At 42.7% G+C, this 26,827-nt stretch overlaps 1 protein-coding gene across 2 annotated transcripts in view; it reads right to left on the reverse strand.

The window, feature by feature from the left end:
- The window catches only part of KCNK2 (potassium two pore domain channel subfamily K member 2), an 89,547-nt gene that overhangs the window by 23,801 nt on the left and 38,919 nt on the right, over positions 1–26,827 (reverse strand). For both annotated transcript variants that reach the window (XM_037497898.2, XM_054689933.1), the window contains exons 4-6: positions 17,226–17,386; positions 14,174–14,360; positions 2,115–2,254 (exon numbers count right to left, since the gene is read on the reverse strand). In XM_037497898.2, coding sequence (XP_037353795.1) covers positions 2,115–2,254; positions 14,174–14,360; positions 17,226–17,386 — 488 coding nt within the window. The remainder of the gene's footprint in view (positions 1–2,114; positions 2,255–14,173; positions 14,361–17,225; positions 17,387–26,827) is intronic.

A 26,827-nucleotide genomic window follows, 5' to 3' on the forward strand; every position in this document is an offset into this window, starting at 1 on the left:
TATATTCCAAATATATACCAGTTTAACTCATCACAATGCAGAAAAAGAAAAATAACCTTGTTGTTTCTCACACTTAGGAAGTTCTAAAAAGTTGCATTATCTGAAATGGTTTAGAAACAGAGGGGGGCTGATATGGTGAGATGACAATGTTCTTAGCTGCGCTTTATCTACTTGTGCATCTTACTGAGTTATGTTAAAAACAAAATTATCTAATGACCCCTTTTGCATGGCTGTAGACATTTATTTTTTTTAAATAAAGTTTTATTGGGTTTTTTAAAAAGATTTAATTATTTATGCATATAAGAAATGAGGTGCAGGTCAGAGGTGTGAGAGGTGATTCACCAGAGACAGAGTGGGGGGCAGAACAGGCAGATCTACTGAAATGCACTGCTGAGGGGAGCAGCAGGGAGACAAGAGAGGTCTGCTGTACCCTGTGGGTCAGCTCCCTGTTCGGGGATCAAACTAGAGCTGCAGTGGCTGCAGATAGCTTCACAGTGCTGAGACTTAACCTCTTTTGCCACCAGGGAGGCCCTGTGGATTTCCAATTTCTTGATGTGGTTCACAGGCTTGTACATGCATGACATATACAGTGTGTTTAGATTATGTGTGTCCATATTTCACAAAACAATACTTTCCCCAACTCTCTATTTACAGAAAGTATCTTCTGTTCAACTCTATTTTAAGAAATAAATACTTGTGTATGTTTGAAAGCCAGTTTATGGCTAGATGGTTCAGTGGTTTTCTTTTTAGCTATATTTCCAAAATATTTCCAAGTTACAGTCTCCTCTTGTTCTCCTAGCATCCCAAGATTCTGAAAAGTACACTGAAGTTAAAACACCAAAATCTCCCACACCAACTAATATTTCTCCTACCCACCTCTTGTTTTCTAGTTTTCTCCCTTTCTTTCACATGATTTAAACTAGAATGTCAAGAATATTGTCTTGATGATTTGTTTAAAATAGGAAAGATATAGGTTTCAATGTGCAACTAAGACATAGATTAATGTGTACAAATTGAATGTGTGGATTTCCAGTTGAGAAATAGGATCTGTGTGAAGGAAGTGCTGGGTAACTCATATTCTTGCTAGTTACCACAGCACTGTAGGAATTAATGATATGATTTGATGGGCTTCAAAGAAAATGAAGGAAATGCTTGTAAAAAGAAACTAATTTATCATTTCCTATCTTACTCTTATTTCCTTTGGGCCTATGTTTAAAGAATCCATGTCACTGCATCAATCAAAGATTTTGACATTGATGCTTGTTGGCCTGTGAACACCAGATAATGAAATGGAGGGTAATGAGGAAAGCCGTAGTACTACAGTTGGAAGTTTTATATTCATTCTCGAAATTTCCAGTAGTTGGCTAAGACCCAGAAAGAAAAAATGGAGAATTCATAATAGAGCTCTACTGTGTCACTCTCAGACTGACAGGACTTCTGGAACTGTGACTATGAAAGTTCAATAAAATATCCAAACTATAACATGTCAAAAATCATGACTTAAGTTCCAAATTTCCCCAAAATTCAAGGGTCAAATTTCTAATGTTCCTTCTATATGTCTAGGTATGCTAAAGACATAAGAGAGTATCTCTTCAAATAGCTGAAATCTACACATGGAGAAAATGGCCACAATATACACAGAGCTGGTGTGTGTGTGTGTGTATGTGTATATACATGTGTGCTCACACTATTTACAGAGGAAGAAGAAAAATTGGATGTGGTTAAAATATTGCAATATTATGTAATACATTGTTTCTTGCTACTGACATCTTGACACAAACCCTTTTTCCATTGTATTTTTCTTTATGGAATAAAATTTAATTGTGTCCTCGAGGAAAAGAATAAAACAAAAGAGCAAAGAAAAAGAATTAATGAAGAAAATATTTTAAATTACCTCTTTTTGTTTCAAATCAGCCTCAGTACCTAAATGGCTCGAGGTGCTTAGTAGGTATTTGTTAACTTAGTGACTAGAACTCACGTCTGCCCATCTGCCATTGTGTAGATTCACACCCAACACAATATTTCACATTTTAAAAAGTTAAAATGTAAATTAAAAGATTTAAGAAACCTTCACTGAATTAACTACTAGTTCTCTGCGCAATCGGCCTTCTCACCTCTTCCTTTGTCTTCTTGGATATGACGCGGAGCCAATCCCCGATCATGCTCAGGACGGCAGCAAAGTACGCCAGGCCCACCAGGATCCAAAACCACACGACAGGCTTGTAGAAGTCCAGGTACTCGATATCCGAGCCACCTGAGAGAGAGGTACAAAACACCTTGTGTTCATAAAGTAAACGATACAGACAACAAAATGGCTGACCGAGATTTGGCTGGCAGGCCAGTCATCTTGTAGGCAATCCATGCTATGTCCTCACTCAGGTAGTCCTTAACTGTCCCTCGAGGACCAGGTTAAGTCCATTCTTCCTAACGAGACCTTCCACTGCTTCTCCAGATTACAATGTTTTCCTTGCTCCCTATTTCTATTCTGTGGATTATTATCATGTCTCGAGAAGCATAGCACTATAGAATACATAGTACGCATATTCTATAGTTTCCCATTCGTGCTACTGTGTCAGCAGAGGCAGAGATGGGTATTCAGTTTTTTTGTCAAATAAAGGAAGGCTCTAGACAAACAGAGACCCCCACTTGGGAGGGTGATACCTGTGCCTGAGCAGGTAACACAGGGGAGAAAATAGTGACAACAAAAAAAGTATAGGGGCCCCCCACTCAGGGGTTAGGTTGCAAGACCCCCATGAATGCCTGAAAGGTGTGGACAGCAGGCATCTTAGATTTGCTATGTCTCTTCCCATGCGTGCACACCTGTGATAAAGGTAGCTTAGAAAGGAAGCCCAGTAAAAGGTGGACACCAATAACCAGAATAAAACAGAACAGTTATAACAATATACTGTAACGAGGTTATGAGAATGGCCTCTCTCTCCAAATAGCTTACTGTGTGGGGTATTCTCAGACCGTGGTTGACAGCAGATGCATGCAATTGTGATCCAGATCCAGATCCCATGTTGCACAGGCCAAGCAGGAGTGGGGAACAGGGTCAACAGCACCAGGACCAGGGTGCATCAGCAGGGGCTTTGGGTGCACTCAATTCACAATTCAACCCAGACATTCAGGAAACAGCTAACAACTAACAAGTATGCTTCAGGAACCAAATACAAAATTTTGAATATAGCATTACTCTATATAAATTAGGTATTTTCAAATATTAAAGGAGCCTGGAGGAGGATAATGTGAGCTTGGGTGGTAGATGAGATGTGGTAACACACATCTGAAGAGCAATGAACTTGCACCCCTAAAGGATACCCAGTGTTGTCAACCAAAGTTATCCCAATAAAACAGAATACAATTAGGGCCTCCCTTGTGGTACAAGGGTTAAAGTCTCAGCACTATCAAGCTATTGCCAGCCACTGCAGCCTGAGCTCTATTCTGGCCAGGGAGGTGACCCAAATGGCACAGCAGACATCTCCTGTCTCCCCGCTGCTCCCCTCAGCAGTGGATTTCAGTCAGTCTGCCTGTTCTGCTCCCCACTCTGTCTCTGGTGAATCCCCTCACCCCACCCCCTACCCCCCATAGCCGAGCTCTAGCCTACATCCCACCTCTTAAATACATAAATAAAAATCTTTTTTGAAATAATAATACAACTAAAACATTTGAGAAAGTTGTTTTTAAAAACCACAAATATTAAAAAGGCCAAGAGAGATTGCCAATAATGTGAGTAGACAGAAGTTCAGTTTTCTTTAGGGACAAATAATAATTTTAATAACATAGTTTACAAAGTAAAATAATATGACCTTCAGGAGATTGTAAAATTATTTTCTTGGGCAGCATTTTTTAAAATGTCATTTCTGGGAAGGATTATGGGGACCAAACGCATCCCATGATGGTTACTACTTGGCACAAGGGGAGACAACGCCACAGGTTCACAGAAGCTACATGAAAAAAGTGTGTGGAAAATTGGTATGTGACAGGCTCACTGGTGAATTCCATTTTTCAAATGTTTCCATTTCAATGAAATCAAAATGACATCTTTCCAAGCACTTTCTCTTTCAAAACCAGAAAATCTTCATCCAAATAGTTGTGACTCACTTAACACATAAGTTCACCAAGATGTTGATTTTAGAAGTTAGTTCATGCTCAACATGACTTTTTATAAGTCTTCTTTTTTACAAACAGGATGTCACAGTTTGAAAAGAGCAAATTAGCTTAATCATTAAAAGGTCTATATTTGGGTAAAATCTTCATCCCACAGGTTTCAGTGGATTCCAAGCCCAGGAAGGAAAATGTTTTCCTATTCCTAATTGCTACTCTTAAGATGAAATGTCAGCCATCCAGTGAGATGCTGGGGCATATAGGGATATTATGGAACAACTCCCTAACGCTATTCATATCTGAACCTAAGGTTTATAAATTAATTTCCACTATTCAATTCACTTGATTCAGAAAGCTTATTCAAATTAAAATAGAGTCATGCTAAGAAAGCTTGCTAAATGGAGTTGTTTTATTTTGAAATCAGCAAAATTATTTTGTTAAGATTTATTTTTATTTATTTATGCATACAAGAACTAGGGTGTAGGGCAGAGGTGCAGAAGGTGACAGGATTCATCAGAGACAGAGTGGGGAGCAGAACATGTGGATCCACTGAAACATGCTGCTGAGGGGAGCATCAGGGAGACAGGAGAGGTCTGCTGCACCATGTGGGTCAGCTCGAACTCAGGCCATAGCGGTGATAGGTGATAGTGCTGAGACTTAACCCCTAAGCCACCAGGGAGGCCCCTAAGTCAGCAAATACTTTCATCAATTTCTTGACAGATACCAGCATCCATTTTAGCGCTGCTACCTTCAGGAGTGTTGAGCGCGGGACTGTCATTACTGAAAACCATGGGCCATTTCTTTCTCCTGGATTTGCTCCTTACATGCCCCCATGGCCAGCTACACCCCCTCATTGCTGCCGCTTCTTTGTTTTTGTACTAAGTCTTTGAAATCCAGTGTATTAGTGTTTATTTGCTGTGTAACAAATTGCCACAAAGTTAACAATTTAAAACAAGATGAATGTGTTATTCCAGTTTCCACAGGTTGGAAGACTAGGTGTGGCATGGCTGGATTCTCTTGGTCATTGCTGCTTCTGTTTCCACAGAGTGGAGGCCTGGGTGCCACAGCTGCCCTGGGCTCCTCACCCCGGGCAGGGAGGCTCACCTCACTGCTGTTTTTTTTGTTGTTGTTGTCGCCACTGAAAATATACAGACAAGTCCTTTCCGTTTTAAGAACTTTCTGGCTAGTCATCACAGAACAGACAGATGGTAATAAAAATAGCAAAGAGGGGTGGAGGTACAAAGGTTTAGAATCCCATAAACTTTTCCAAGTAGTTAGAACCAGCCTCTCTGACTCTAACAGATGTGATGGCCTCTTTCCACTGGTGCCATCTCTCTCTGGACTTCGCCCAGGCATTTGGACGAGGAAATCAGCCAGAACCTGGCCCATTTGGTGGATTCACCTACTAATGACTTAGTTCAGGAGATGCAGTTCTCTCCCCATGTGGGGCTCCTGAACATTTGCTACCAGAATCCAGGCTTAAGAATTGGTGCTAAAGAATCGGTGACAGGAGTGGGAGACAGGACAGCCCCGAAGGCCATAGCAGGTACCTTCTGGGAGGTTCTTTTATTCTGGCCTGTGGAGTCCTGCTAATCCAGGTCCTCTGCTCCTTTCAACTGATGTACTGACTGTTAGATGAAGTTGCTGTGTCCTGCAGCCTGGGGGGCAGGTGTTGAGGGTAACTGGGCCCCACTGCACATGTTTCCATCACTTAGGCTATCACTGCTAGCCCATCTGTCCAGAGCTTCAGCCAAAGCTCCAGTTACTCTGATCAGTGAGTAGATAATTCAACTATAGTAAACCTCAACTCATAAGAGACAGACTTGCGTGGACTCCAGAAGTCACGTGCAAGATGCTCCTGAACATGTGGAAGGACTCAGTCCCGCAGGTCCCTCGCCTGGCTGACCCCACAAGCGAGGGCTGACCAGCACACAGGCACTGCCTCCATTGCGGGCTTGTTGCCATGACCACAACTACTGCCCTTCCCACCACTTATGCCCTGGCCTTTTCTGTCCACCCTGTGTGGCACACTCAGCGAGGTCTGCAGACAGTAGGTCCACGCGGGTGTCTCAAGTTCTTACCTAGAAGCCACGTGCGTGAAGTCAGTTGTAATGGATGGAGCCTCCTGGCCCAGCTGGGCCTTCACACACTCCCCTGGCCCCCGATCCCAGCACCAGAGCTTGAGCTTGCAACACCCCTCCACAGGACTCTTCTCCTTCCCTATGGAATTTCTGAATCACACAGTGTTTATAAAGGACAGTGAGGCTATGCCTGGACTTAGAGACTCAGTGGCCATTCTGAACTAAGTGTCAACACCAAGCCGCCCGTGGTTCCCTAGACTGAGAGGACTTTATTCCCTAGACTTTATTATTTTTTATATATTTTACATCATTCTTCCTTTTCATGCAATGCATGCTTTCTCTTCTCAGGTGTAGTCCCCGCAAAATTCCCATCACCAATTCACCCACGACCATCACCACAGTCCCTTGTACTCTTCCCTCCTCTGTTTTGATCCCTATCCCTTCCACTCCCTTACACAGTGTTCTCCTGCAAATTTATAGTTGCCTATTACTTTGTTTTTAATTTATTATAATTATTTTTTTCCCTGATCCCTTATTTGGTTCCCCTATATTCCTCCTATAAGTGATACCATCCAATACTTTTCTTTTTCTTTCTGACTTATTTCACTGAGCATAATCCCTTCCAGCTCCATCCCTGTTGCTGAGAATAGCATGAGTTTATCTTTTTTCATTGCTGAGTAATATTCCATTGTGTATATAGACCACATAAAACCACAATAAGATATCACCTTATACCAGTGAGAATGGCACATAGTAAAACAAATAAACAAACAAACAGGAAACAACAAACGTTGGCAAGGATGTGGAGAAAAAGGCACAACTTTATTCTAAGGAAAATGAGGGTTTTCTCTTTATACAGGTCTGTAAGGGTTTAAGCTTGGATGTCAAATATTGATTACAATTATTTCGGTATGGTTAATTTCATTTTTATTAATGAAAGTGATCCTACCTTAACAGGAAGATGGGGAAATTTTTTCTGCTTCTATGAATTTTTTTATACTAAAATGATTTAACCAAGTGGAAAGCCTCTCAAACACTTTTTCAATAACATAAATTATATTTTCTTTTGTACACATGGATATATGACTTCAGTATTAAACAATGGCTCATTTACTAAAATAAACGTCCATGCTATTGAGTCAGAAAAACTCAAGACCAAAAAAAAAAAAAAAAATAACTGAAACCCTCTCTGTGATTGAATCTGTATTTTGAGGTTTTCAATTTCAGCTATCAAGAAGTTTGTTTCCTTTCCTTTAGGTGCAGGGTCTAACATTAGTAAATCTACCACTAGAACAAGAGCAGTTTTCTAATCATGAAGGAAGATGAACACATTGTCTTACTCACTCACACTCTGCAGGAGAAAACTCAACAGCAGGTGCACAGGAGTGCTCACCAACTGCCATGCCTAGAAAATTATTTAAGTCTTCATATTGAACAATTCGGAGTCCTTTTTTTTTCACCAAACTTGGTACAATTTACTGCCTACCTCATTAAACAATAATGATCAATTACTGAACAATTTCCTTATTTTGCTTTTCTACAATGCTTCCTCTTATCTATTCTGAATTGAAGTGCTGAATAGCTTGGTTTGTCCAGCTAGGATTGCTGGTCATTTGGGTGAAAACCCGTTTGATCAATCATGCAGACAGCTATCAGTTCTCTTGTGAGTTCTCTGAGTCACTGGCTGAATCAAGGGCTGGTCAGACATTTTCCCATGTCAAAATACTACCAGGAAGAGAAGAAGGTTCCCAACCTAGTTTAATTCTTGCTCCTGGATTTCAAACATTCTGTCCCAAAGGGCCAAGCTCTAGTGCAATTATTATACCTAAGAGCTAAGCATCATGCCATAAAGTATGTGCTTGCCAAGTAAATGAGCGGGCAAATGGATGATGAACATATGCTTCTGGCTGGCGGGCACATCACCAGAGATCCTTTCAGACCAAGGCAATTTTTCTGAGTCATTTTTGCTGTGGGATTAGCAGGGACAGCTCCTCAGTGGGCCCCATTCTCAAGGACTTGCCTTGTTACCTGCTGAATTCCTGGCCAATTTTTACTCAATGATCAGCTCAATAATAGCAATTTTATTTTATTTTAATTTTTTGTGTGTGGGACCCTCGCTGGTGGCTGGGGATCGAACTAGAGCTGCAGAGGCTGCGGGCAGCCTCGCAACCCAGCGCTCAACCGTGCTGCGCCACCAGGGGAGGCCCTCAATAATAGCAATTTTAATGGCTGACACGGTTATAAAACTTTAAGGCAACATTAAGGTCTGTTTTCTAGAGGATCTTACTGGAACAAGCTGTTTCGAGAAAAAAACTACCATAGTTTTCAAACAGATTTATATGTTTTCATGATAAAATCCCCTTCCATTAAACAAGCTCTGAGCCCTTCTGCTGAATGAGTCATGCTTTCAGTTATAAGGGAAAGCAATAGTTTGGTTGCTAAAAACTGTATTTCCGATAATGACTTCAAAAACATCATTCCAGGGAAATTCTTAATATAATAGAATACATTTTCTTCCCAAATCAAAATATGCGATGGCAAATGATGACACAGCTGTGAAAAGTTTTAAAAATTTGGCAAAGGTAAATGCACCAGAAGAATTTGACCTGGGAAAGCTCCAAATTATATTTGCCAGACAGAGGAGGATAAGACACCAAGTGCAAGACCTGATGAGCCAGGAAGCTCTCTCAGTCACATGTGAGCCAAAGGCAACATTGCCATTAGTGAAATAGAATTCACTGATCAAAATTCCAAGAAAATGTATTTGGATGGCTAAATAAATGCATGTTCAGATGGGAAATGTGTTTTTATAATATCAACCACAAGGATTTCCTAGGACATCCACATTGTGGGCTAAAGTTCTGGGGTTTTATTAGAAGTGGTAGTGTAGGGCCTCCCTGGGGGCCTAGGGTTACATCTCAGTGCTATCACCAATATGGCCTGAGTTCGATCCCCAGCCAGGGAGCTGACCCACATGCTGCAGCAGACCTCTCCTGTCTCCCTGCTGCTCCCCTCATAAGTGTATTTCAGTGGATCCACCTGTTCTGCTCCCCACTCTGTCTCTGGTGAATCCTCTCACCTCCTACCCCCACACCGCTAGCCTGTACCCCAGTTCTTCTATGCAAAAAAAAAGTGGTAATGTAAGGAACTGCCCATGCAAATAGATTTGCCTCTGGCTTGCACTCACTCACATGATCTCTGTGAACTAACCTGTTTTATAAAATGCAGTGCTTTTAAGAACTTTTTGGGCAGCTTCTAAACAGGTTGTGGAAATGTGGGTTTCAATGGTGTGGTCACTCTGTAACCCTACTGGTAAATATTCGAGGAAACACTAGCTTTGAAAGGAAGTTTTATTTCATTTGAATTTTAGTTTTATTAAGTTTATTTCTTATAACAAGCAAATATTTTAGCTTTAGTTGCTTAGTTAAAATTAATATATTTTAACTATGGAAAAAAATTTCAGCTAACAAACATTCATATTTGTTTAGCTTTAGTTGCTTTATTAATCTGCTTTAACTACTGATACAAAGTTATTCCAGGGCTTCTGACTTCATCTTTTATTCATTGAAACAACATTGATTTCCAACACTGTACATGATATAGGGGTATAGCATCACCCCTCTTCAGATGAAAATTAGGTATTTATTTGGCTTTCCTCCAATGTTGATGAATCAATGACTTTTTTTTTTTAATCACAGATCTAGAAGACAAGTTGTAAAAAGCCTGAAATGTATATTCAATCTTTCATGCCCTTCCATAGAATTAATGTTACTTCCTAGATTTCAATCATGAAGGGCTGATTTAATTCTCAGTATGTGAGGCTAGCACCCTGACTACTTGCCAAATCAAAAATGAAATGACAAGAAACTGAAAAGAGAGATCAACAGTGAATTCGCAAATATAATTTTGTCATTAACTTTAAACTTACCTCTACAAATGAACAATTATTAGTAGGCACTGCTAATATATTAAAGGTACTGCTAAAACCAGGGAGAAGACACTTTGCTAAATAATTTCATTTCTCCTTCTCACCTTTCACAGGAAGGCAACCTCGTATGCCAACTCTCAGCTACACCCAACTCAGCTACACCCGACTGTTTGTAACAGGAACCTGCTGCGTGTCCAGATCCTTTTTATCTCCAGGACATTGGACGCTGGTGAAGGGACAAAAAGGGCCCCCAGAAGGAGCAGCCAGGCACTGAAACACCTCCCCTGCATTAACACCAAATTAAAATCGACCTGGGATCTCATCCTGCAGAAAAATGACTAAATCTGGAATCCCCACATTTGGCCCCACCCACCAAGAAGTGTGCAGACTGGGCACATCTGTCTGCATCAGCGATCTCCACATGCTTTCAACTCAATATTGCCACCAGAAGAAAGATGTTCATTTTGTGCATTTAAGTTTAAACATACATTTATTTATGCATCAGAACTCTGTCACGCTGAGCTGCCATGAGCATTATGACATATTAAAAAATAGGGAACAAGATTTAAAAATACATAGACATAGCAGTTGTCGTGTTTTTTTGCCCAGGCAAAACATCTACCTGCATGGCCTGTCCTGCTTGTTGGGGGAGGGGAGCGCCCTATTTCAGAATCCTGCACAGAAATGCCTCTCAGCCACGTGAGATACTCCCAACAATGGCACCCGGGCACCCCCCACACCCTAACTGTTCAGAAATCACTTTCCAACACTCACTTCCTGTCCTTTAAGAGCACACCACTGGGCAGAACACTCACTGGCCAGTGTGCCCCCTGCAACTCCAGGAGGGCCTCAGCCAGGCCCTTCTCACCCCTGACAGCTGCGGCCAGATGGGCAGACAAGAGGTTTAAGTCTGACCAACGCCTCTTGGTTTCCCAGCAAAAAATACCAAAATGAAGTAAGAATGTCACCAGCAGCGGCACTGTAGGAAGAGGAAGGACCCCAGATGAGAACTGCCCCACCTGGGAAGGCACCATTAAGCTCAGGGCTCAATTCTCTGATGGTCACAGGACCCAAGTTCTTTTCCAAAATCCCTCAAAAAAAAAAACCTCCCAATTTTTGTTTTCCCAAAATCTCTTGGAAAGAGCAGGCACTTCCTACTCGGTTTTCACCAGGTCCGCACCCTCATGAACATTCTCGTTCCAGAATTTCTCCCTGGCACAGGACCTGGCCTGATGCTGCCCCAGCCATGGCCACAGCTCCAGCAGGACCAAAATAGCCACAGAACCACAGCGGGGGATGCAGGCCCAATGCCCGCCTGGCTCTTCACCAACTTATCTTTTTCCATGTCTGTCACTTTAATCATCTTACATCCTTTTGCTAATTATTTTTTAAAAGACTATTTATTTATGCAACCGGGGTGCAGGGGGGTGAGAGGATTCACCAGAGACAGAGTGGGGAATAGAACAGGCAGAGTGACCGAAGTACACTGCTGAGGGGAGCAGGGGGGAGACAGCAGAGGTCTGCTGCGCCATGTGGGTAGCAACCTGGCCGGCGATCGTGCTGAGACTAGGCCACCCCTAGGCCACCAGGGAGGCCCTCCTTTTGCTAATTATTAGCAAGATAAATCTCTGCCATTTTTATTATTACCTCTGCACATAAATAAAACAATGGCTTTAAAGAGGGGAACAATACAATATCATCCTGGTAATAATGAAGATGTTTATGAGACCATCTGTCCCTACAAAGCTATGCCTGGGCTCCTGACTCAGGGTCCCCACATTCCTGGGAACTGGACTCTATGCCATGGCACCAGTTTCAGGGAGTTGATCTCTTCAAGACAGGTTAAAAAAATGTTTTTTCTCATCTTCTACCAAACCATGAAGTACAAATATTTGTTCTTTTAGTCTAAGGCTATTTAGACTGTGGTCACAAATACAACATTATTTTAGGATCCCACCCTCATTTTTTTATTTATAATTTCTGTCTTTTTTTAAGTCTCAGACTTTGAAAGTCACTTGCCACACAGACAGTGCCTGTCAATTATTTACACATGGGCTGGGTTCTAACACTGACATTCGCTGAGACAGTGAAACTTAAGTGTTCTCACCAATAAATTAATAAACAAATTAATCAGTGAGGCTCTGGTTGTGTTAATTTACCAGGTGCAGGATAGTCTCAGAATGTACAGGTATGTCAAGACACTTAAATAACTTGTAATTTTGTCAATTATGCCCCTGAAAGTAAATTTAAAATAAAAGACAAGTTAACACATGCAATACAAGACTTGGCACCTGAGAATAGAAGATTTGTGACCTTGTGCCCACATACTCTACAGTTAAGGTGAGACTCACAAATTCCATCTATAAAGTGGCACAAGAGCTGGTCATGGACGCACCATGAGTGTCATTCCTCATCACGACTGGGCCTCACCGCCTCCTACCTTTATGCACTTACACTTCGTCCAAAGACAAAAAAGCTAGGAAGTTGGGGGTTTCAGGACACAAGCCAGTCTTCTCATATGGAACTCAAATGTCTGGGAGTCTTCTCTGTGCATGTTGCTAATTAATCCCATCAAAGGGGTACATTCTCCTTCCGCTGGGTCTCTATCCAGCAGAGAGATGTATGCACAGTATTTCTGACCCAAAGAAAAACATCGCTCATGCAAACCCCATCATCTTCAAGGATCTGACTCCCCAGAAAGAAGGGTTTTGTCAGGTTAGACCATAATTAACAAATGAGTAGAAGCAGATGCATTACCAGTCTTCTCTGAGATTTTATAAAGCTGTACAATGCAGTTTCTTTTCTGAGAATAGTTAAGTAAGAAGTTTGGGTCAAGAAGTAACAGTAGACAGGGAGAAAGCATAAAACTCTCCAAACATGAAACAAGGCCAGTAGGTTAGCTTAATAGCATTTTCCTACTATAATATTTAACATGTTTTTCTAATGCTTCCAAGTAAATTTTTTAATTACTTATTTTTTTTTCACACTGGGTTTAAAAGAAAGTATTTATCTTTTTGGGAAGTAGTGAAAACCATCCCTGACACAGCCTGAGCACTAATTTTTGCCACCATTATAATTCATTTAGAGTTATAATTAGGAAATAATGATAATTGCATGGTAGAACTAGGAAAGAAAGCTGAGATGTCAGGAACGTAAAATCCAAGAAATAGAACAATAAAGCAAGGGAGGTTACACACAGAAAAGAAATTAAATAATGATTAAAAAATGTGGACACTTTAACTAAGGTCAAAAATACTACCCGGAGAATAGAAAATTAAATGAAATGATTATCTCAGAAACCATCTTCTGAGTGCACAGGTGTTTTTAAAACTCACCCATGAAAAGACTTAAATAAAGAGCCCTGAGAAGTTAAACTTGAATCTTGTGCCCCTGGGGTGGGTGGGGGGAAAGAGAGGGAGAAGGTATTTCATTTCAGAATCATGGGGAGGCGACAAAATTCTGAAGCAGCCATTTAACTTTCCTCCAGAGTGAGAGCAAATGATCAGCTGTGCCCTTCTGCTTACCCCACTGTCAAGGAATCACTTTTTTGCCTCTGTTATGGGCTAAACTGTGTCTCCCCAAAAAGGTGTGTTGAAGCCTGACCTCCAGCACCTCATATGGGGCCCTGCTTGCAAATAGGCCCCCCCACACAGATAGACTCAGGGCAGGTGAATTCAGGCCACAGGTAGGCGGGCTTTGAATCCACTGAGACCATCAGAGGAAAATCTGGGCCAGGACAAGACCATGTGAGGACCAAGCAGGGATGGAAGGCGCCATGGTACCCCAGGAGGCCAGGACTGGTGGGCTTCAAGAGAGCGGGAAGAAGGAAGGACCCCCCAGCCCGAGGTTCATAGAGGCCATGCCCATGAGCCCCCAGGTTCCCCCGGACCCTGAACTTCTGTGAGGGGATGAAATTCTTTTGCCTGAAGCATCCCAGTGTGCGGCTCATTGCCATGGCAACCGAGGCCGTGCACACAAACAGCAGTTTGCACTGGGAATCCCAGTGGAAAGTCTAACTATGGACATGGGTCAGGGGCAGCCAGGCGTGCGAAGGACTCACCTGCAACGTAGTCGCCAAATCCGATGGTGGTCAAGGTGATCACCACGAAGTAGATGGCATCCAGGGCGCTCCAGCCCTCAATGTGCCTGAATATGACGGCAGGTAGGGCCACGAAGAGCACACAGCCAAACAGGGTGAACATGATGGTGGAGATGATGCGGATCTTGGTCTGACTAACATTCCACTTCTGAGAGAGAGAGAGAGAGAGAGAGAGAGAGAGAGAGAGAGAGAGAGATTGATTCTGGTTATCTGCACGCTGCAAAGCTAATCTACACACCGCTGTCAGCAAATTAGCATCTGACAGTAGTATTTCATTCCCTTCTGACGTCATCTTCACTTGCTTACAAAAACTGGCTAAAGCTTAAACAGTTCTAGGCAACCAGTACTAATAATGTCGTTGCTCTCCCCTTACACAGCTTACAACACGTACAGGGACCTCCACAGGGGAGTCACAGCTCTTCTGAGACTGTGAGCTCAGGTGACATCACTCTTTGTCTACCTGAACTACTTTCCAAATATCTCAGTTCTACAGGCACACAGCTGACTGCGGTACAAACACACTCCAGAAATGCATGGAAGTAAGAAAGCTGAGCCATGAGTTAAGTATTTGCTATGGATAAATGATAAAATTATTAAGTTCATGGAGACTCTTCCTCGCACACCCATCCACTTCCCTGTCACTGACCGACTGTCACACTTAGGGAGTGCACAGCTGATCCAGTGGGATAGGGTGAGCTCTCTGTTCTCTGACCCTAGAGGGTGCAAATCAATGCAGCAAACAGGGTATGAAGCAGGGATGAGTCTTCACACCGTGGCTTCAGTTATCCGAGGTCAACCTCAGTCTGAAATATCACGTATAACAATGGTATTTGCAGAGAAAGAGAGACCACCTCATGACTTCCGTTACAGTGTATTGTTATGAAAGCTCTATTTTATCAGTAGTTATTGTTCATTTCTTACTGTGCCTAATTTATAAACTAACTTCTATCATGGGTGTGAAAAGATAGGAAGGAAGGTAGAGACACAGGGCTCAGCACTCTCTGTGGTTTCAGCACCCCCATGTCTAAGGGGTATCACGGCCCATATTTTCCTCCATCCAGGAACCTTCGCAGAGTCCGGAGTAAGTGACGTGGACATGTCCAGGTGTTTATCTCCAGCTGTCCATTTCAGGCTGGCCACCATATAATCTCTGACTGTGAACATTATCAGTCATATCCCACCCATCAAAGTCAGGGCATTTTGGAGCTTGACAATTCCTAGAGCTACAGAGCTCTGAACCAGAGAGTGGGAAAGACAAAATGAAGTTTCTCTAGTCCACCATGCTTTTCACCTATGTAAGAGTAACATGAATCCGTGCTTGTTAGTTCTCTAAGCAGCGCTGAGCACTGAACATTAAATCATGACCCTGGAGAGGCATCACCCAGGGGACTCTGTTACACGCGCTATTGTAGAATCAGCACAAAAAACATTCCCAGGCACTCAGCAGGCTTCCAAGGCTGTGCTGCATGAGTGGATGAGTGATGCAGCATGACCAAGGTCAGACCACTAGGCTGCCCTCTTGATTAATATAAAAACAGGACACTTGGGCCTCCATGGTGGCCTAGGGGTTGAGTCTCAGCACTATCACTGCACTGTAAGTGCCTGAGTTCAATCCCTGACTAGGGAGCTGACCCACATGGCGCAGCCAACCTCTCCTGTATCCCTGCTGCTCCCCTCAGCAGTGGATTTCAGTAGATCTGCCTGTTCTGCTCCCCACTCTGTCTCTCGTGAATCTTCTCACCCCTGTACTCCTGGCCTATACCCCAGTTCTTCCTCAAATAAGTATTTTAAATAAATAAATAATAAAACAGGACACTTAAAAAGTAATATAAGTATAATACCAAAAATGGATAAAACTCCTATTCTGGAATAACTATGACTTACTATAACAGTGAAAATATTTGATCACTAACTTAGAACTGAAATAGGAAACATAACTAATGCTAAAAACTGGAATTACCATTGAAAGTGAAAAACAATACCCAATAGCTTTATTTCCTCAATAGTTTTAAAAATATCTTGTTGAATTTTTTGTGGAAAAATAAAAAAAATATTAATAAATAAAATGTATTGGTCACAGTATCATATCATTTATAATTCCACCCAAATACAACCATTTTCTTCTTCCATAATTTTCTTATTACTATTTTTACTTAAAATTCCTCCAAAAACTTTTTTATTGAGACAACACCAGTTGACAACACTACACGATTCAGAGGTATAAGATCCCAACTCTTCAAATGTATGTCACCCACCCCACTCACCACCAAAGCCCCCAGAGTCCACTCTGGTTCTCTGGGCACACGCCCTCCATACCACACTCCACACCTTCTCCCTCCAGTTGCCTCAATTCCACAATCAGAGTTCTAGGATTAATTACTGGTTTGATTCTGTCTGACCCTTTGTTTTGCTTGTATACATTCCACATATAAGCAATATCATCCAGTATTTGTCTTTTTCCTCCACCCAAGAATATAATTCTTGGTTCTACTGAATGACATCCCTTAGATAAATGTCTATCAATGGCATGACAGAGTTAAGTTAGATAATAACCTTCATTATAATCATTACATTACTGTCTCCTCCACAAAGGGGTTATATAAGGTTATGCCACTGGCAAGAATCAAGGGCACCAAATAAAATTTTTAAATGAACATATATTGCCAGTCATTTGATACCGACATTAAGCTTTATCTCCATCAAAGTCATGTGCATGGCCAGTACCATTATTCACATTACACAGATGATAAAATGGGAATTCAAAGCAAGAGAACATGGCCAGGACCCTGGATCTAGAATGCAAACCTGTCATATTTCTGTTTCATTTCTGCTTATCTTTTGGGTTTTCTCGTTCCTTTATGAGCATAAAAAGATTTGATTCAGTGAATTACATGCTAGAGGTACATACAAATTGTGAGGAAAAACCCTAAAGACTGAATGTCTAACTGGACCTGAGGTGACAGAAAAGTCATATAATTTAAAAAAAAAAAAAAAAAACCACGATCATACTTACAATAAACGTATCTTCCACTTTGGCGATTCCTTTTCCAAATATGGTCCCTAGTTGGTCCCCAACTCCAGCCAACAAAAAACCAAAGAGAGGGATCCCCAGTAAGGCATAGATGATACAGAATATTTTCCCCCCTTCAGTGCGAGGTGAGATATTTCCAAATCCTAAATATAAAAAAAAGGAAGTCCAGTAATTAGAATAAGTGACTTCAAGGTTAATTCAAAAATTCCCAACTATTATCAATCATTGATCTCAACTGGTTACGAATCCCTTGTATAATATAAACTCTTACTATAATCTAACATAAAATACTCCAATAAGCAAACATTTCAACAATCTACAAAGCAGAGCTAATGCTCCCACGTCAAGCTCGCCAGGGAACTGTCCTACAGGTTCACATTTTCTGTCAGCTCCATGGTGACCTGAGGTTCAGTTGTGCTGATGATGCTGACCTCCGACAAACAGGCAGCCAGTATTTCATGGTAAAACGTGTTTATTCAGAAACAACAAAGAGCGATTTGGAACGTGTCAGTGTTTTCCAAGTGCACATGTGCTTCCCAGGAGCCAGAAAGTTTCTTGGTGATAGTTGAGAAGGGGGCCACCACCAGAGGGAGTGGAGTCAGGAGGATGAGGACAAGGACAAGGGCAAGGGCAAGGTCAAGGACAAGGACCAAGGCATTGCATTTGCCAGCAGGGCCGCTCCCACTTGCTGGGCGCAGCTGGGCAGGGAGCAGCTTCCCCGCTACCTCTACCCTCCCCAGGGTAGCAAAGCAGGTCACTTCCTGTGCAGGAGGCTCCTCCTATGGGTTCAGAGAAGCCTGCTCAGTGCTGCTGAGGGCGAGGGAGAGGACTCTATTGCAGTCCCCCCAGGATTCAATTAAATGAAGTTTCTGTTTATTAATTTTCACAATTCAAACCATTTATCATGTAAATTCATACATATATAATTCATACTTAAAATCAGACAGAAATTAGATGTGTGGATTTACAAATGTCTTTTAAGATGTTATATACTGACAATCTTATACAAATCCACAGGTTTATAATAAATTATGCACACATCAGGGTTTTTCCAAGCATTTACTTTGAAGTCTAAAATTAGCTGATCGAGAGATATCAGTCAGGACTCAAGCCCCACGAGGTCAGCAGGTGCATTATCACTCACCAGATATTGAGCTGTGGGAAGGTGCTCAAGTCTGTTTAGGGGGTACACTATGATTATTAACAACTTTGTTGAGTTGCAACAACTAAGAAAAGGTGCTTAGGGAAATTTATTAGACTCTACACATTCCGTAATTCCGAGAGCACAGTCATGAGGAAATGAAGGACAAAGTCTAATTATGCTACCTGTCAAAAGGGGAGTAGAAACTGTGCAAAGGTCACACGTGTTACACTGGTCCTGCCAAGCAGCATGGAGGAAAGGTCTGAATGCCTGTTAACTGTCCTCCCAGACTCCTCTTGATCATTTCACAAAAGCTGGTCTGAATCCTGCACATTTGCATTGAGACTTGAGCTAACCTCCCTTAGCCCTGCCTTGGCTGTTTAAATATTGGTTATTACTTAAGAAGATACCTAGCACTGGGAACTTTCAATTATTGATAACTACAAACTGATAAACCTCCAATACATTACTGGTCAAGTCAACTTGTGATATTTCCAGAAAGCCTATCGTAGAGAACAGCAGGAAGGGCAAGGAAGGCCAGGCAGAGGGACCTGGAGGCCAGGAGACCAAGAGGTCGGCAGGCAACCAAGCCTCCCAGGCCCCACAAATCCTTGCTCTTCTTCTGGGCTCTCTCTGGCATTCTCTTTCACATGTCGTCTCCTGGTTTCACCTCTTCTGTGTCACACAGCTCATCCTCTCACTGCCACCACTGCCACAGTGTTTATCCCACCTCTGGGATCAGGTGTGCACACTTACACATGCACACACCCATGCTTCAGGTGTCCACAATCAGGCCAAGTGCGCCACACCCAAGCGCCTTCTGTATTAACATGATCCAGGCCGCAGGTGATAGCCTCAGAGGCCAGTGGCAGAAAAAGCCTCATTTACCTTACACCCATTAAGTGGCCAAGTTGCACAGAAAAGTTCACTTCCATTGAAAAATGACAATGGCAAAACTCATAAGTAATGAGCAACCTTTTTTGGATAATTGCAGACCTGTGTGGACTCATGGCTGAAGCACACACACTCCAGACTGGAGATGCTACGGGTGGCCCACAACACAGCAGTTTGTTACATGTATTGACAGCATTGATGATAAAGGCAGCAGCAGGCTGAAACTGCATTTAAAGAGACCCTTCCAGAATTAAAAGCATCTACAAGAAATTCTGACCAAAATTCTAAGCAGCTGGACCAGGTAGCCCAGGTGGATTAAATCACGAGCAGCAGGAGAGGGGCGGCCAGCATCTTGCCTGGACAGACTAAAACACAGCTGGCAGGAGCTGAATACCATCTTGTTTTAACATCCCACTTGCTGTACCTTACCAGACCAATTAACAACCACATCCTGGCCACCGTAGTACCACCTCGGACAAAAAGCGCCAGATATCCTGATAAAGGGCTATTGCCTAACTACAAATAGTCTCACCATCTCCAAGAGGGGGATGGCAGAAGGCCGACATGTGCAGATGGTCAAAACCCTGACCGACAGGACTGAGGTCTCATTAACATGCTAAAACACACAACCCTGGGTAGAGATGTAAGATGCTAAGGAGGCAAATGATGGATGAGGAAGCGTGGACCCACCGTGGGGGCCCGGCAAGGCCGAGCCCCAGACTCACTGCCGGTGTCACCCATCCTCAGCCTGCAGGCAAGTTCCGTGAAAAGCCTTTTCCAAGAGCCGGTCTGGAAACACTGCTCAGTACTTCCTCCTCCTGCTCGAGCTTAAGTCTAATAAAGCCTTGTCCAGATGCTGTCGGTCTTGCCTTCTTGTTAAATTATTTTACAAGGAGCTAGAACCACTTGACGAGACCTAAAAGTCTATACTATTACCAAAACCCATGAAGAGAACATTTAGATAAGAAAAAACATGCTTACTATTCTCTCTCTCATCAATTCTAGATCATAGAGTGCTAAGCTATATACAAACAAGAAAAAGCAAATGTCCCTATAGCAGCCAGGATGATTTCATTCTGGTCAGTGAAAAATTACTCGATAGACACTATGCTAATCACTGTGTTAGATACTGAGGACTCAGGATATTGCTTCAAAAAATTCCAGATTAATAAAATCAACTAATTTTGCTATTGACCAACTTTTCTATAAACATTAATGAAGGTTCAGGAGTGGACAAGATACACTCCAGCAAAAGCCAAGGGTGGAAATATGTGTGTGAGAAACATCCCCATTAAAACTGTGCACTTAAAAAGCCAGGCTGGAAAATTGGTATTCCATGTTTACTTCTATCTCTGAAATACAAGAGCAAACCAACCAGGCTGAAGAGACCAAGGTCATAACTACTCTCAACCTGTCACCTTTACACAGTGACCACAGGACAGACCCCAGAAGAGTCTTGACACAACTCTACCCGGGAACAAAACTGTCAACATACCATGTCAAGACTTTCTACAATGGCTGGATAAACAAAGAGTGAAGAGTAAAAAGAGAGAAAAAAGGTGAATATCAATCATTCTACTCAACCTAAGCCTCCAAACAAAAGGCCCATGAATGAATCAAATGCTAAGTAACAAGCACTATCAACACCCAGAGCAGAACATACTCCCAACGAAAACAAGTTCATGGGAAGTATGTGTTCTATTTGGAAAGCGGCACACAAGATATCCAGAAATTAAAAACAATAATTTTTTAATTAAAATTATGCAACAAAAAGCTCTAAAAATCTAAAAGGATGGGGAAAAAAGGAATGAAGAAGAAATTTAGTATCACTCCAGCCCTAAAGCATTTCCATTGGGCATCTAAACAATATGGTGGAAGAGAGTGGGTGTTTTGGTGGTGTTTTGGTGGGAAGATACACCTGGAGAGCTGTGATCCTATATCTCTAATCTATTTAGTGTTGGAAACCAACAGAACTTCAATATAAAAAATTAATAAAAAATGTTTTTAATAAATATCTTCCTGAAACTCGCAGCTATCATCTACCACTCTTCGTAGCTCTCTCCATCCACTCTGGCAGCTCCCCACCCTAAGTGTTGAGGTTCCCCTGTTTCTTAACAGCCTCATGGCCACTGCTTCAGGAAGCAAAGCAGCCTGACATAATCTCTTTGCACACAAGCCCATCTCACAATGGCTCCCTCTCTGAAGTTCAGCTTCCATCTCGAGACTCGGTAGCTTTAAAACCATGACATGTGCCAAGATCTTTGCATACAAATCACCACTTCTTGTCACCTCATCGCTTTCTTGGAAGGAACACTCACTGACAAAAGCAAACTAGACTTTCTGGATTCTGTGCATGTTTTATCCCTATGCCTCTGGTTCCTTGATACTGGCCAGTCATCCACCAGATCTCATGGACTGAGATCCTCTCTGTCCTACTGCTCTCCTCGCGCACCACTTCCATCACACAGCGCACCCCACCCTTTCTGCCAGTCTTGCCTTTTTCAATAGCCACAGCATTTTCTCTTTCCTCAAAAGAGATTATGGATCATTTCAACATGCTCCTGTCCCACTTCTTGATAGACTTCTTGGGAAAGTAGACTCTATTTTACTCCTTCTTCCTTCCTTTACACATATCATGTAGCTTTGTCCACAGCAATGTTCACAAAAATAGGGTGAATTGGAAATAACTATCTATGAGTTTTATTAATATTTCATATTTAATTAAATAGACACACTCAGCTCTAAATAGTTCTACTGTACTAATATTTTTGTATCACTTTCACATTTATTCAGGAGTGACAAGAAAAACAAAGGTTTTTTTTTAAGATTTACTTATTTATGCATACAAGAACTGGGGTACAGGCCAGAGGTGTGGGGGGTTGAGAGGATTCATCAGAGACAGAGTGGGGAACAGAACAGGCGGGTCCACTGAAATCCAGTGCTGAGGGGAGCAGCGGGGAGACAGGAGAGGTCTGCTGCGCCATGTGGGTCTCCACCCTGGCCGGGGATCGAACTCATGCTTCAGTGGCTGCAGATAGCTTCATAGGCTGCGTCTTAAGCCCTTGTGCCACCGGGGAGGCCCGAAAAGCAAAGTTCTTGATCTGTACAAAGTGTATTTAAAAATTCACCCCTGGGCCTCCCCGGTGGCACAGCGGTTGAGCACTGGGTTGCGAAGCTGCCCGCAGCCTCTGCAGTGCCGGTTCGATTCCTGGCTGCTCCCGGCCACCCTCCTCCCCGGAGGAGGGTCCACAATGGCGCACAGACCTCTCCTGCCGCCCACTGCTCCCCTCAGCAGTGTACTTCAGTCCTTCTGCCTGCTCTGCTCCCCGCTCTGGCTCTGGTGAATTTTCTCACCCTCCCGCACTTCTGACTGTACCCAGTGCTTGTATAAATAAATAAAAATAAATCTTTAAAAAAAAATCCAAAGCATTAAATAAATAAATAAATAAATAAATAAATAAATAAATAAATAAAAATTCACCCCTAACTGCGGTGGAGGTGGCGAGGGGAGGGGCTTGGTGGGGAGCATGGTGTGTGCACATGCCTTTGAGGAGGTGTGAACCTGTCTCTCTGGATCACATACAGTTTTGCGAGTTAATGCTACCTCAATAAAAGACAGGGAAGAGGAAAAAAATTCATCCCTGAAACTAACAATTAAAATATTATTTTAATAAAAAAAATTTGAATTCATTTAGACACAGAAGGACACAAATGTTGTGGGGCATTAGAGTAAAAGGCAAAGGTTGGGTAAGAAAGAAGAACACATATTCAGATGATGCTCAACCTAAGAGGAAGAACAAGTCTTCCAGAAATCAAAGTGAAATGATAACTCCATCTAGTCTTTTAAAAAGATAGTCAAAGTCACAGCTTTTCCAGATAGCAAGTAGCCCAACCAAATGCTGAAGAAGGAATATGGCCCCAGAAGAACATGATGTTCATTAAGAGACAAACAGTATCTTCATGAAAAGATATACTCATGGGACCTCCATGGTGGCCCAGGGATTGAGTCTCAGCACTATCACCTCTATGGCCTGAGTTTGATCCCTGGCCAGGGAGCAACCCACAGGGCACAGCAGACCTCTACTGTTTCCCCGCTGCTCCCCTCAGCAGTGGATTTCAGCAGATCTGACTGTTCTGCTCCCCACTGTCTCTGGTAAATCCTCCTACCCCCTACTACCCACCTCTGGCCTGCACCCCAGTTCTTTTTCTCAAACAAAAAGATGTACTCATTTCAGAACTTTTACCCTCAAAGTTGGCCATTGCTCTTCTCAATCACTGGTTTTAAACCAAAAGGGTGCCCAGCACAATCATACAGAAAACTTCTAAAAAACTACCCCAGAACTACTGGTCTTCCCCAGGGAGAGAACAGGACCATGTGTCTATATTTTAAATATCTGCAGGAACAGTTCTGATTTACAGCCCCCTGGCAGAGGTAGATGGGCGGCACAGTACAGGGAGGGTGGCTTTCAGAAAACAAAAATGGAAACAGGGAGCAATCCCCACCAGCACTGAGTCCTGGAGCTCAGCCTGGTCCGCAACATAAGAAGCGGGACTTCAGCAGACTGGCGACGGCAATGACGCTTCACTATTTTCTTTCCCAGCCGTAATAAAACTGGCCAACATTATCATTTATGCAACACTTCTCTGTGGCTACTTGTCAGATCCAGTGCTAATCCTCTCCTAGATTAATTTAGACTTTCACAACCCTGTGAGTTTTAAGTACAACTAATTATTCCTACTTCCTGAATGTGGAAAGAGAGGCCTATTAATGTGGAGGATTCCAGGTGAAACAGCTACTCACTGTTAATAGGCTGAGGTTGAAACCATCATATCAACTGCTTAGAGCAAGACTTTGGGCTCCAGGACACAGAAGCTCTTCATCAAACCCAGCTTGTCTCAGATCTGCACCCAAGTGTGGACTCACACCCGGGACGGAACCACAGACACACCAAGATCAGGCCATCGATTTCACTGTGCAAGTCAGAGCTGGTTTGACATTAACATCACCAAATTTCCTCTTGGTCAAGCCCTTGGCCTGCAGTTCAAACAGTGTTTCACAAGATGGCTCCCTCACCCCCTACAAAGGGAAATCCTGGGTGGCCAGGCCAGGTTGCAGGCCCACAGGAAGGTACACACTGGATTCATGGTGCTTGTTGAATGAGCTTCTACCAAACAACTTTTGCTAAGGATACACTTCTATAACCCCCAACGGCCATGAAAAGTTGACAGAATTCCCCAGCAAAGGAATTTTGCCAAAATATTATTGAAAAATCTACCTATATATATGCCACTTTTAAAAATACACTGGACCTGCATTCGCCCCTATAAGTAGGTGCTTGATAAGGGGGCTTGGAGGCGGGAGGGAGCAGGGAGAGGCAGGGTGAGCTCGTTGACTGGGCCTCGAGCTCTGCCTGCATAGTACAGAGAACAGAGGTGCAGATGGCCCTGGAGAACAGAAACAGCAGTGGAGTCCTGAGGTACCCAGTGAGAGTGCCTGACTGTTGTGGGTCCTAAGCGCTCACAGAGGGCTTTCTTAATGCAATATGACTACCACACGCAGATCGACTATATCATCTGAAGCTCAAGTTAGTAAAGAGGGGTCTGTCCCAGGTGTCATAAAATGACATTGATGTAAATCGCTGCAAGTTCATGTGTTATTTAAGTGCCTGCTGATCTGAGTCTTCTCTCAACCCAAAAGGGGAGGAAAGTGATTCAAGGGCATCAAGGAAATGGAGAACTATTTCTCAGCAAGAGATCGTAATAGCTTCAAGTTCCCTACATATTTGGAGAGCTTATAAGTAAGTCTGGAATCTTCACTTCTATGACAAAGCACTTTCTGAACATCACACTTTAAAGAGAATTGTCCTATAGGAACTTCAGTGTAATCTGATGTTATGTTCCTGATCATACTTGGCATATCAAACCGTAAACGATAAAAGCAAGAAATAAAACCATACTGTATATTGGTAAAAATTTTCTTCTTGACCAAACTTTAGTCAGGTTCTTCTGAACTCTCTTTCTGACTACCCCTTGGGCTCCTGTGTCCTTCCTCATAGAGTCCAGTTCTAACAAGAATCCTGCTAAGTCAGTTTAGTCAGAACCCCCATCCTCCAGACCTGCACTCCTGGGCTCTGATCGGGATCCCTCTCCTCCTCAACTGTCCAGGTGATTTCTGATCCCTCTGAAGGTTCAGCCTCAAGTACTGGACTGGGCCATCTGAGCCCAAAGCCCCCTTACTCTTAAAGCTCCCTCTCAGCCACTTTCTACCCCCTCTGCTCCTGGCTCCACAACCCTCTCTGCCTTGAATTTGGGAGTGGAGCCTCATCTTCTCCCAATCATAACACCCACTGCAGCAACCCAACACAGGGACGCGCAGGCCCTGAGCAAGGCCTGCCTTTCCTTCTGTGCAAGTGTCACGGAATCGTTTTCTTATTCGACCAGTAAACTGAGTCATTTGCTGTGCTTATTTTTTAAAATCATGATTGTGACTATCCAAGTGTGCATATAGATTGGTCTTTTCTCATATATAGTAATGTGATTAATATAAAGATAGAAAAATGCAGACATGTACACAGGAAAATCACTGTAAGAAAATAGTTATGACCATATTTTATAGTAATTTTATTGTGTATGTTGAAATAGTTGATATCACAATCATGGATTTTCAAGGATATTTAACCTGCTAACATCTACGATCCTTGCAGATGTGATATATTCAAGCTTCTGGATTTAAGATATATGTCACAAGATGACTTCCTTGTCTTTTCACCCCTTTTCACCTCTTTATCACGACCACCACACTGACACACAAGCCTCACTCAACACAAGGACATCTTTCACAAACATCAGGCTACACTTCCGGTACCATGTAAAGAACAAGGCCAATTTCCCAGGAGTAAGGCTAAAATCACTCAGGACAAGGAAAGGGATCAGGAAGCAAACAAATTGGCAGCATCATTCTGAGCTGGAAGCTTGAAAGTGGACAGGTCCAGACAAGTCTTATTACATCCCTTCCCTATAAAAAGAAATACTTGAAATGGTCACAAAAAAGGATTTTTCTGATAATCATCTCACCTAGTGTTAAACACATTCACAGCAAACTTGCATTTCTGGTGATCAATCAGACCGATGCTCTGTAAAGTCTAGTCTGTGCCAAATAGGCTAACATGTCAGCAGGTGGGAAGGGAGAAGAGACCAGAATATGTATATTAAGGGCATGAACTTCATGACACTTTCCTGCTTTCAATTTTGGGGTAATTTCACAAGTGTTTTCAGAAGATCAAAAACCTGTCACTGCAAACTTTCCAGAAGTATGCAGAAAGGTATGGAAGCGTATTTATTTCAAAATACAAGCAATTCCGGATTTGAAGATATGTCTACCCAGCGGCCAGCCTCCTCCCTCTGGACTTCGGCACCTGTGAAATCCACGCTACCCCCGCCTGTGTCCTCCTACTACCAAGAAAGATAAAAGCTGCCTCACTCGCAGGCAGAGCTCATCCCCGGGGCAACCAAACTCCCTTCTACACAGCACAGGACTCTTGAGTTCTAG

The sequence above is a fragment of the Talpa occidentalis genome, unplaced genomic scaffold, assembly GCF_014898055.3.
Source record: "Talpa occidentalis isolate TD23 unplaced genomic scaffold, MPIMG_talOcc4v2.1 talOcc4.8, whole genome shotgun sequence".
Classification (NCBI taxonomy): domain Eukaryota; kingdom Metazoa; phylum Chordata; class Mammalia; order Eulipotyphla; family Talpidae; genus Talpa; species Talpa occidentalis.